Source organism: Hemibagrus wyckioides, linkage group LG22 (genome assembly GCF_019097595.1).
Source record: "Hemibagrus wyckioides isolate EC202008001 linkage group LG22, SWU_Hwy_1.0, whole genome shotgun sequence".
Lineage (NCBI taxonomy): Eukaryota > Metazoa > Chordata > Actinopteri > Siluriformes > Bagridae > Hemibagrus > Hemibagrus wyckioides.
In genome coordinates, this window is record NC_080731.1 from 14,758,270 (window position 1) to 14,770,979 (window position 12,710).

Genomic DNA, 12,710 nt, shown 5'->3' on the forward strand with positions numbered 1-12,710 from the left:
TATGAACAGAAATAATTAATATTAATAGTAATTAAGTGCTTTATATACAATACAGCAGAAATAAACAACAAACAATGAATGAATGTCAATTTTTCTATTTTTATTAAAAATGTCCCTTTCATGTTTTAATTATAAAAACATAAAACCAGTCATTATATTGCAAGAACATTAAGCATATATTGGGTGGGGGCAGGTAGTCCATGCTTTTTTCACATTTAGTTGTACAGTAACACATAAGCAAAGCCAGCCAGCAATAAATGCTCCATGTGCACAGACGGTACATAAAGTGGTGTTTTATTATTGTACATGTACAGTGCATGTACACAGGTCTTTCTCACACATAAGCAACAGCTGACTGACAGCATTCAGACCATTATAGCACCTTTGGGAAACAATTGTGTGTTTGCAATTTTCCCTTTCACCAAACCCTTGCATATAATAATAATAATAATAATAATAATAATAATAATAATATCAGTTAAGTTTCAATCTGTAAAAACTATACGCATTCAGATATATAGCCAGGAACAGCTGCAGATGGCTGAATTTGGCATTGTATGTCTGTTCTAGCAAAATATTTGTAGGAATGAGTGATGGCTCTGCTTGTTTACCAGTTGATTTTTCTAGCAAAAATATGTTTATTGTTTTGTATAAATAGTGAAATATGAAAAAAAAAAATGATTTTGTTCTTATTATATGGAATGCATCCAACAATCACTGAAGGCATCAGAAACAGCATCTGAAATGTGTAAAAGTAAGATGTCCGAACATTACACGGTGATCATTAATGTGGTGATTTTTTCAGCAGTCTTTTAGATGATTGTGGCACTCCGTATGTGAGAATAATAGCGTTTCTCCCCTGGACTGGGTGATGGAAATATTTTTTTGTTTCAGCCATCCATTTGACTTTTACTCAACAGGTAAAAGTACTCAAATGTGCCTGAAGTGTGTTTTTTTCCTGTTTGAGTTCCTTTTGTGTTGCTTATGTCATCCCCAATTTAGGTGTCTAATTAAGTCTCATGATGCTTGTTTTGTGCAGCTTCCTGGTGTTCCCTGTAAATTTACTTTTGACCTAAAAATAGAAAAATAAATAAGCCATTAGTTTGTCATTGCTACGGGTCGTTTTGGAAGTTCACACTGACTCAAGCAGAACCTTCTACTTACCTATTATGTGTCATGTGACTTTTGACTAGCTGTCCAGCAGCAAGAGCAGCCATGAGCGATATCTCCCCTGCCAACACGGTCGCACACACCACCCTGGCTAGCTGTCGGGCATTCTGACCTGGGCACGTGTCACTGGCACCTTGCACACCCAACATCTGTGTAAAATAACAACATAATATTTTATGAATCTGAGTCTGGGATTCTGCCAATCTGCCAGAATCAATCAGACATCATTTCAAAATCAGGCCTTATAGGACACTATGGGAAAAATTCACTACCCAAATAATATCTGGGTAGCTCTGGTCCTTATAGTGGTCCCTCTTTGCTGATGTACAGGGTAGAGAGTATCTAACCCTGTACAACAACAGATGGACTATAAAGTAACCTACTCTATAGGTGAACTTTATAACCAGGCTACTGAGAGAACATTCAGCGTTATAGATACCTGCAGACAGGCCTGCTGAGGTGCCAGATTGGTGCCTCCTCCTACAGTGCCCAGCTCAATGGATGGCATGGTGCAGCTGATGTAGAGATCCCCTTCTGTTGGTCCTGATGCTTCCATTAGAGTGATACAGTTGGAGCTGCCCACTGTCTGAGCTGGGTCCTGACAAAATAATATTCACAATTGCCCTCATATCAGCTTGTTTTTTCTAGTATTTATAGTACATAAATGGTTATGCATATGGTTAGTGCTAATGTCTTTTACCTGTCCACATGCGATGTAAATGGCAGCAACGATGTTGGCAGCATGAGCATTGTAGCCTCCAATACTTCCTGCCATGGCTGATCCCACAAGGTTCTTATTGATATTTAAATCCACCATAGCTTCCGTACTGGTCTTTAAAACCTGGACAGAAGATTCATGATTGTGACAAAGCTGCTCCGTTTGTGATCTTAATAGTAGATATTCATCTACCTTGAAGAACTTTACCTCTCTGACAACTTGAGCAGGTATGAAAGCTTCACACACCACAGACTTGCCCCTGCCCTCGATCCAGTTAATAGCAGCTGGTTTTTTATCAGTGCAGTAGTTCCCACTAACTGCCAGGACCTGCAGCTCAGGGAATTCTTCTTTAAGCCTAGCCAGAGCCTGCTCTGTTCCCTGAGAACCCAAATGGCAATGATCATACTGAGACAACATAAAACAACATAAAACTGTATTTAACATATACAATATATTACATTGCATTACCTTGGAGATCATGTTCATCCCCATGGCATCTCCAGTTTGGGACTGGAAACGGATATACAGATTACGTGCAGCAAGGCCAATCTGGAGCTTCTCTAATCGAGCAAACCTAAGAAAGAAGCAGAACTAAAATGTTTCACATACACACTGGTATATACAAGGTATGTCATGATAGAATCTAGCAAAATGTACATTATCAGTTATGTTCTGTGTCTTTTCTTTTTGCTTACCTGCTAGTATTGTCAAATGCCTGTTTAATGCACTTGTAACCTTCTGGGCTCTCTAACCAAGCTTTGACCTCAGCAGCCTTGCAGGCAGAAGGCAAGCGAACCACAGGGCCACGGGTCATACCATCAGCCAAAAGCCTGCTGCTGACTCCGCCAGCCAGCTTTCAGTGAACACAAGCATGTATGCATGTTAAGGTTCTCGTCAAGGTTGTTAATATTCAATATTATTTATTGTATGTATATATATATATATATGTTCTCCATATCTTAGTGTTGACTAGACAGATCCATAGTAACATGTTTTACCGCTATCGCTCTGCAGCCTCGATTTGTGCTGGCCACAAGACAGCCCTCAGTTGTAGCCAATGGGACCTGGAACTGTTTTCCATCCAACAGCAGAGGACCTGCAACACCCACTGGAACAGGCATGTAACCAATGATGTTCTCACAGCAAGTTCCTATCACCTGTGAAAAATAATAAGTCACTTAAAGCTGCCTCCCAACCGTTGAACAATAGTATAAATATGGAATTATTTTTCTGCCTCACTTGAGAGTAATTGTAGTCTTTGTATGGAAGACAGGTGAGTGCAGACATCTCTGGGAGTTTGGGGTGGAGCATCTTCCTGCGGATCATCACCCCTCTCTCTGGGATTTCCATCACTGCCTCCAGCTTATAGGCAGGAATATGCTTCGCATTTACTAACATAATAACCTCTTCATCACTCAGGTATCGAGCGCCCATCTGTGAAATCACAGATCATTTTCATACACACTTTTCATAATGCACTCTCATACACAGAACTCTTATACAATACATTCAAATAAAGGACAATTCTTGAAGTCACCAGAGGTTTCTGATCCCTTCTCACGTCATACACTAATTGGTTAAGAGTAAGTGAGTAAGTAAAGTGGGTAAGCTCATTAGAGATTACATGGGTCACAAGCAAGGATATAAGGAGCCCTAGGCCCTGTCCTAGAAGTAAGAAAATACTTCAACCAGAACAGGTTGAGCTGCAGACAGACTATTTGATTAAAAAATGAGTTTCCATGCCGTCCTCACCTGTGGGTCTTTCAGAATGGTCAAGCACTTCTCCACTGGCCTGGGCTCTGAGGGGATGCTGGGCTGAGACTCCACCACAACACCACTGTTCAAGGTTTCCCCCTCTCCCACCACAAACATGCTTTTTGGATTTGGCTCAGTCTTGATAGGCAATGGCTTTATCACTAAATCTAACAAATGACAATTACAGTGGTTTAAGGCTTCTAATTACACCAAACATTCCACCTAATGGCTAGATCAATAAACAGCTGTAAGATGAATGTAAAACTAAAATGAAACTATTAAATGGATGTTACCCCTACCTCTTTCCTCTTTAGTGATGGTAGGAGGAGGAGCAGTGGGCTTTTCAGTCCGGTTAGAGCAGGATGTCACTTCTTTCCTGCAGCACTGGTCAGGACACCATTTCTGTGTGAGCACGGTGGTGGGAGCAGAGACTTTAAGAGACAACGTAGACTCCATTTCCACCTGCTCAAAGAAGATGTACTTCACAGCCAGGAAGAGTGCAAGACCTAAAGTGATGACCTGTTCAACGTCCATGCTGATCATTCTGTAAAGATACACACTTATTAAAAAAATACAACATAGAAAAAATACACAGGAAGATACAATAATCACTATGTCCTTGGATGATTTTACTGTACTATATGTTTAGCTTAATGGCAAGCTCAGAGCAAAACAAGATTAGTACAGCTCCTCCTAAACTGACTTACCTGGACAGGTAGAACTGCCACAAGGACATATCTGGCTCAATCCTCTTGGGTGAATTAAAACTCATTCCCACTTGGGGAACGTCCAGAGTTCTGTTTGGAGATTCTGGATCTGCAATCCATCGACTGTGAGCGTGAACCATCACCAGGCCGAGAGACTGAAAAGGACATCGGAAAATAGTTAAGTATTGATAGAAATTGATAAACTGATAGAAGATAATTAGTTTTGAGTCTTAATGAATTAATTAAAACCCTCTTCTATGGCTACTTATGAGTCCTGGCTCATACAAACTGACTTTTAAAACTGTTAATATATTTATTACTTTGAGAATTATATTTCTTTTGCTATTTATTCTGTTTTTCCTATATTAAAAAAGGACAATCTCTGTCTACTTAACATTTTGTTGGTTTATGTATGAACATCCTGCTCATGCTAAGTTTATAAGTTTATATTCATGGTAAGTTTATTAATGTTTTCATTAATAGCAAATCTTCCCCTATGTTCAGTTTGTACCATGATCATCTTGACCCTCTGTGTGACCGGATTGGGTTTGTTGTCCTCCTCTTCCTCAAGAACACGGGCGAAGTGGCTCAGCTGCCAGATAGGATGTCCCTCTCTGCTTTCCCTGGATAACTATGTTAAATACATTTTAGAAAATGATGACTCGCATATTTCCAACATACACCATAGATTTATCTTCAAGGCAGAATTTTTACTAACCTCAAGCACTAATGAGACACAGGCTGGGAAGAAAGTCATGAAAGCAAAGTAGTTGGCGAGGACAGACATGCATCCAAAGCCGCACATGATCTCAAGCTGGCGAACACCTAGCATTCATCAGAAACGGATGGTCAGTTTTTCTGTTAACGTTGAGCTCACCGTAATCTAATACAAATTGTCACACTATAGTGCAGTTGAATTCTTAAATATAACTGGTCATAAAGTGTTCAGCTCTGACATTACCAGCTGTAATACAATTTACCAGTTTAAATTAATGCACTTCTTTCAATATTGTTTCTATATTAACAGGTAATTCACAGGGAATAGGGGACACTCCATATAAAAGAAGGCTAATAATTAACACATTGTATTTACAAAAAAAGAAGTAATCATTTAATTAAAAGTTAGACAAAAGTTAATCATTTATATAGTAAAAGATTTCTGTTCTAAGACCTTTTATCTCAGGGATATGAAATAATAGCTAATATTTGAAAGAACAGATGATAAAACACAACTGATAACAAGAACTTCTTTCATGGATGGTCCACAATGTACTATAAAGTGATAAAAAATATGAAGTGTTGTTCATTAATAAATGAAGATAGTAATCACTGGCAAACTGACATAGCATGAGAGCAATAAATCACTTGAGGATGTGCTGTTATAGGAAAATATAATATCATATGTTGTATCACACTGTATCATGTCATCCGGTCATTGTCCTGTAACAACACATCTCATCTTGTTATAGCCATTATGTATTGCATACAGTGTGGTTTTATGTGTTGTTGCAGAATGATTTGCAGGAATATGTACCTGACATGGTGCCTACACCAATTACTAGACACTCCACCAGTGCATCCAGAGTGAATGTTGGACCTAGTACTGCCATTCCTCTGGCTATGTTTTCTCTAACCTCACCCTGAAGCATAAAATATCATAACTAAATCAACACCACTGTTTCTAATGGGAAGTACTTAATTTAGTTTAGTAATATTACTACAGATATAAATAGTTAATCATTTAAATGAGACTAATGTAATGCCATGTACAGTACCTGTGAGTTTGAACTCAGAGCAAATTTTGTCAGAGCACATGCCTTAGAGAGGTCAATCAGGAGCAGGAAGAATGGCAATGCCTCACTGGGAGACAAGCAAAGACAAACATTTTACTGTATAGCACCAAACAAGCTCTGTATCTTATTAAATAGCATAAAAACAGCAGTTTATGTACTTTAAACCAGTTAGCTCCTTATCCAAGAAATGAATCACAACAGTGCTGAAGACAAAACTGGAGAAGATGGTGAAAAGGCCAGCAATTCCTGATTAAAAAAAAGAAAGAAAAGAAAGAAATTAACATCAGATATAATGTAGATAGATATCTGTTTGAGCACATGAATGCAAATCTATAAAACCTACCCAGTATATACTTTGACCCAAGTTGCCGAAGATTTTGAAATTGGAAGTAAATGTAGATGATCGCAATGCAACGTGTGATTGTCAGAATGATGATGTCACTGCTGAGGATTTGCTGTATACGAGGACATTAAAGGAAAAGGTTATCAATCACAATGAATAATACAATTTACAAATAATTATTGTTATACATCTTGATTATGATGCACTGTACCTCCTCATACTTGGGGCAGTCAAAGTTCCAGCCACAAATCTGGTTATTGCCAGTGAACATGTTCATGGACATCATGCAGATGGTGAGAGTCACAGTGGCCACAATCACCTCCCAGGGATGAGAGGCCACAAACAGGCCATGGAGTCGGAAAAGTCTGCTCAGCATCTTGATCTCTCAGATGTATTGCAACTGAATAGGAAGGGTGTGAAGGAAAGAAAGCAAAGGAGGCGTGAATGAGAATCTTGTCAGACAGGACTAGAGTCAGTCAATCTCCAATAAAGACTTATGAGTATGTGAGTCTCATACTATCCCTGTTAGATGTTCTGTAACACACACCAAAGATATTGGAGTCAAAAATACTTGGATAAATGAAAAAAAGTCCTCAATTTGCCCAGATTTAATTTATCGTAGTTATTAAATAATCACATATTGTAAGTAAAAGTGTTATGAAAATAAAAACAATTCTGCTTATTATTGTTCTGACTGAGTGTATACTGGTACATTAGTGTTACTACCTTAACAAATAAAACATTTTATTCAAATAATAATGAAATAATAAAGAATAATCAAGATACTGTGCTTGTTAAATGTCTTGCGAAATGAAATGTGAGGGATGGAATCAAAAAGCTGTAACTGAGGAACCCACTCTGAATACTCGAGAAAAATTAGCTGCTTTATTTCTAGCGGTCATCATGGGTTAAAAATGAATACAAGCTTCACTTCAACACAAAGGATACAAACATAAAGCTTAGTATATATAGGAATATGGGTCCTTGCGCTTTTAAATAACAAACTATCTGTAGATACAATATTGATGTAATAAGAATAATGATCTGCGCTGTTTTCGGGAAAATTTATAAAACCCTGTCCAGTTAGTCCAAATTTTCATCATTAAAGAAAATCTGAGCTCAGTACTTACCAAGGGCAGGAAAACGAATAGATAATTACAGCAATGATGTGAACCTGGTTAATGCCTTAACCCAGAGGATGGATGGATGGATGGATGGATGGTGAGGGTTGTGCTCGGCCAGTGCTGTAGGGAAAAGCGGCAGTGTTAATCCATAGCCGCTTGTTTAAGTGAGCTCTCCGGCGCAGAGGCCAATCACCTGCCGCCGTGCGCCTGTAACGCGTGTGGAGCGATGGCATGGCACTGCGTCACCACTGCACGGAGCCAATCACATTCACGGACCGAATATAAGAACACACAAGCCACGCCCACTTACACTGCCCCGCTTGGAAGGCGTCTACTGTGTGAGGGCGCGTGATCTCGCCATAATTTATACCAATGTGGATTTTATAAAGCATATAAAATACTATTTTAGTCTTTTAAAAAAGGGCAAATGGGTTGCCATGCCAAATAATGTTTATTTACCGTTTACGGTTTACGGAACAGTTTAGTTCATTATTATTTTCTTTATATCTTCTTTATAGTTATAAAGAATAAAATAAGAGTAAATTAAACTGTTAATAAACGTTTAATTAATTAATTAATTAATTATATATCTCTATATATTTTTATAGCCATTTAAAAAAAGTAAATAAAAAAAGTCTCATGTGCCACAGTTTTTCTGTAAACACACACAGTTGCTTCTCTGTTTTCTTTGCAGTAAAACCTAGCAGCCATTGCTTGTATTTTTTTTTCTCTGAAAAAGTGGTCTGTTATGTAACATGTTGGTTTTTTCCGAACATAAAACGATTTAGTTTTTTGTTGGAAAATATTATGCATAGTATATAACATTTCTGACATTTGATAAATATACACTATATTGCCAAAAGTATTCGCTCACCCATCCAAATAATCAGAATCAGGTGTTCCAATCACTTCCATGGCCACAGGTGTATAAAATCAAGCACCTAGGCATGCAGACTGTTTTTACAAACATTTGTGAAAGAATGGGTCGCTCTCAGGAGCTCAGTGAATTCCAGCGTGGAACTGTGATAGGATGCCACCTGTGCAACAAATCCAGTCGTGAAATTTTCTCGTTCCTAAATATTCCACAGTCAACTGTCAGCTGTATTATAAGAACGTGGAAGTGTTTGGGAACGACAGCAACTCAGCCACGATGTGGTAGGCCACGTAAACTGACGGAGCGGGGTCAGCGGATGCTGAGGCGCATAGTGCGAAGAGGTCGCCAACTTTCTGCAGAGTCAATCGCTACAGACCTCCAAACTTCATGTGGCCTTCAGATTAGCTCAAGAACAGTGTGCAGAGAGCTTCATGGAATGGGTTTCCATGGCCGAGCAGCTGCATCCAAGCCATACATCACCAAGTGCATTGCAAAGCGTCGGATGCAGTGGTGTAAAGCACGCCGCCACTGGACTCTAGAGCAGTGGAGACGCGTTCTCTGGAGTGACGAATCGCGCTTCTCCATCTGGCAATCTGATGGACGAGTCTGGGTTTGGCGGTTGCCAGGAGAACGGTACTTGTCTGACTGCATTGTGCCAAGTGTAAAGTTTGGTGGAGGGGGGATTATGGTGTGGGGTTGTTTCTCAGGAGCTGGGCTTGGCCCCTTAGGTCCAGTGAAAGGAACTCTGAATGCTTCAGCATACCAAGACATTTTGGACAATTCCATGCTCCCAACTTTGTGGGAACAGTTTGGAGCTGGCCCCTTCCTCTTCCAACATGACTGTGCACCAGTGCACAAAGCAAGGTCCATAAAGACATGGATGACAGAGTCTGGTGTGGATGAACTTGACTGGCCTGCACAGAGTCCTGACCTCAACCCGATAGAACACCTTTGGGATGAATTAGAGCGGAGACTGAGAGCCAGGCCTTCTCGTCCAACATCAGTGTGTGACCTCACAAATGCGCTTCTGGAAGAATGGTCAAAAATTCCCATAAACACACTCCTAAACCTTGTGGACAGCCTTCCCAGAAGAGTTGAAGCTGTTATAGCTGCAAAGGGTGGACCGACGTCATATTGAACCCTATGGGTTAGGAATGGGATGTCACTTAAGTTCATATGCGAGTCAAGGCAGGTGAGCGAATACTTTTGGCAATATAGTGTATAACAACAAACAAGTCGATGAATATATTCTTTAATAAATCAATTACTAAACAATTAAAGTGATATTTATGTAATTATTTTGTTTTATTTCTTGTATTGTTTGTTTATTTGTTTGTTCAGTAATTTATTGAAGAATAAACCATACCATCTCAGTTAATATCATTTGTAACAGCAAAGGTGCAAAGATCTGTGGTAAAAATAAATAGCTATTAGCTTTACTCCACATGATCTATTGTGTAATTGACACTTCAGGTGAAGATTATTATTATTAGTAGTAGTAGTTGTTGTTCCTGCTGCTGTTATTGTTGCTTTTGTTGTTGGGCTGTTTGTTGGACTGGCTTTTTTGTTGTTGCTTTTGTTGTTGGACTGACACCATCTCAGACTGCAAGACCCTGCAGCAGATAGTGAGGACAGCTGAGAAGACCCTGCGAGCCCCTCTATCACAGATTTTTACACCACACACCCCTCACACACACTCCTGTCATCAGGAAAGAGGTACCGATGCATTTGGGCCAGACTGTGTAACAGTTTCTTTCCTCAAGCCATCAGGCTCCTCAACATTCAGAATTGAACTGTACCAAACTCTTTCTCTCTCTCTCTCTCTCTCTCTCTCTCTCTCTCTCACACACACACACACACACACACACTCACTCACTCAACTGTGTGAAGTGACCTGTTCCGACCCCGAGACTCAACACATACATCTATAACCCCACCCACTTTGTAACTGTTTGTGTGTATCTGCACACTATTTAATTACTGCTGTTGCTATTTTGCACATTTCAAACTGCCTCCAGCTGCTGCTATACGTATATGTTTACAAGCGTATATGCTATAAGAAACCACTTGTTTACAGTTCTCCTATTTTGCACATTTTTCGGTGCTATGCGTACTGTTTTGTATTGTTTCTGTATTGTCTGTTTGCACACATTGCTCTTTATGTAGCTAGGACAACTACTTTCTGTCCTAACTCTGTGTTGTTTTATTTTGTAGCTATACACCAATCAGGCATAACATTATGAACACTGTCAGTGTCATCATGGCACCTGTTTTGTCCTCAAAGTGGATGTGTTAGAAGCAGGAAAAAGCATTTGATCGAGTTTGACAAAGGCCAAATTGTGATGGCTAGACCACTGGATCAGAGCATCTCAAAACTGCAGCTCTTGTGGGGTGGTCCCAGTGTCTGCAGTGGTCAGTATCTATCAAAAGGAAGGAACAGTGGTGAACCGGCGACAGGGTCATGGGTGACCAAGACTCATCAATGCACGTGGGGAGCGAAGGCTGGCCCCTGTGATCCAATCTAACAGACGAGCTACTGTTACTCAAATTGCTGAAGAATTTAACGCTAGTTCTGATAAAAAAGAAAGGTGTCAGAACACACAGTGCATGGTGGGTCAGTGCTATTTTGGCATCAAAATAGGGACCAACACAGAATTAGGCAGGGGGTCATAATGTTAGACAGGCAGATCGGTGTACATTGTTATGTTGTTTTATGTAGCACCAGGGTCCTGGAGAAACGTTGTTTCATTTCACTATGTACTGCGTCATGGCACCTCATGGCAAAAACTCTCTGAGGATCTGAAAAAAGAATTGTTGCTCTACATAAAGATAACCTAGGCTATAAGAAGATTGCCAAGACCCTGAAACAGAGCTGCAGCATGGTGGGCAAGACCATACAACGGTTTTACAGGACAGGTTCCACTCAGAACAGGCCTCGCCATGGTCCACCAAAGAAGTTGAGTGCACGTGCTATATCGTCATATCTGGAGGTTGTTTTTGGGAAATAGACGTATGAGTGCTGCCAGCATTGCTGCAGAGGTTGAAAGGGTAGGGGTTCAGTCTGTCAGTGCTCAGACCATATGCCGCACACTGCATCAAATTGGTCTGCATGGCTGTCGTCACAGAAGGAAGCCTCTACTAAAGATGATGCACAAGAAAGCCCGCATACAGTTTGCTGAGGACAAGCAGACTAAGGACATGGCCAGAACCATGTCCTGTGGTCCGATAAGACCAAGATAAACTTATTTGGTTCAGATAGTGTCAAGCGTGTGTGGCGGCAACCAGGTGAGGAGTACAAAGACAAGTGTGCCTTGCCTACAGTCAAGCATGGTGGTGGGAGTGTCATGGTCTGGGCCTGCATGAGTGCTGCCGACACTGGGGAGCTACAGTTCATTGAGGGAACCATGAATGCCAACATGTACTGTGACATACTGAAGCAGAGCATGATCCCCTCCCTTCAGAGACTGGGCTGCAGGGCAGTATTCCAACATGATAACGACCCCGAACACACCTCCAAGACGACCACTGCCTTGATAAAGAAGCTGAGGGTAAAGGTGATGGACTGGCCAAGCATGTCTCCAGACCTAAACCCTAAGGTGGGGAGCGCAAGGTTCTCTAACATCCACCAGCTCTGTGATGTCATCATGGAGGAGTGGAAGAGGACTCCAGTGGCAACCTGTGAAGCTCTGGTGAACTCCATGCCCAAGAGGGTTAAGGCAGTGCTGGAAAATAATGGTGGCCACACAAAATATTGACACTTTGGGCCAAAATTGGACACTTCCACTTAGGGGTGTACTCACTTTTGTTGCCAACAGTTTAGACATTAATGGCTGTGTGTTGAGTTATTTTGAGGGGACAGCAAATTTACACTGTTATACAGGCTGTACACTCACTACTTTACATTGTAGCAGAGTGTCATTTCTTTAGTGTTGAAACATGAAAGGATATAATAAAATATTTACAAAAATGTGAGGGGTGTACTCACTTTTGTGAGATACTGTATATATAAAAGCTTTATGTCTCTTGACTTGGCTTTTTTCTTCTTTTCTTTCTCCCATGCAAATGAATTAAAATGCAGTACACAATGCACAGTAACAGATTAACCGAGGCAAGAAAGTGCCACAGCTGCGCGCGCCAAGCCAATCAGAGCAGCTCCGTCCTCGCGCTTTCCCTAGGATCAGTTTGGCGCGCGCGTGGTCGCGAGCTTGCTGAGGGCACAAAAGAGA

At 40.5% G+C, this 12,710-nt stretch overlaps 1 protein-coding gene across 1 annotated transcript; it reads right to left on the bottom strand.

Annotated features, from left to right (window-relative positions):
- Positions 1 to 86: 86 nt before the first annotated feature.
- Positions 87 to 7,780, bottom strand: hmgcra (3-hydroxy-3-methylglutaryl-CoA reductase a). Its single transcript, XM_058374565.1, has 20 exons — positions 7,617 to 7,780; positions 6,698 to 6,886; positions 6,487 to 6,598; positions 6,302 to 6,389; positions 6,126 to 6,210; positions 5,885 to 5,990; positions 5,069 to 5,175; positions 4,862 to 4,981; positions 4,351 to 4,505; positions 3,943 to 4,187; positions 3,641 to 3,810; positions 3,128 to 3,322; positions 2,887 to 3,045; positions 2,584 to 2,741; positions 2,357 to 2,462; positions 2,096 to 2,266; positions 1,871 to 2,011; positions 1,610 to 1,768; positions 1,165 to 1,319; positions 87 to 1,072 (listed from the first exon to the last, which is right to left on the bottom strand). The coding sequence occupies exons 2-20, from the start codon at positions 6,860 to 6,862 to the stop codon at positions 1,018 to 1,020; spliced, it is 2,652 nt and encodes an 883-aa protein (XP_058230548.1). The 5' UTR covers positions 6,863 to 6,886; positions 7,617 to 7,780; the 3' UTR covers positions 87 to 1,017.
- Positions 7,781 to 12,710: the final 4,930 nt, after the last annotated feature.

What these genes read in the sequence shown, in the direction of transcription:
- hmgcra (XM_058374565.1), bottom strand. Translation starts at nt 6,862, where the DNA reads ATGCTGAGCAGACTTTTCCGACTCCATGGCCTGTTTGTGGCCTCTCAT. An exon ending in AAGACTACAATTACTCTCAA is followed by an intron (nt 3,046 to 3,127) that starts GTGAGGCAGAAA and finishes TATTTTTCACAG; the next exon opens with GTGATAGGAACTTGCTGTGA. An exon ending in GGATGAACATGATCTCCAAG is followed by an intron (nt 2,267 to 2,356) that starts GTAATGCAATGT and finishes TTGGGTTCTCAG; the next exon opens with GGAACAGAGCAGGCTCTGGC.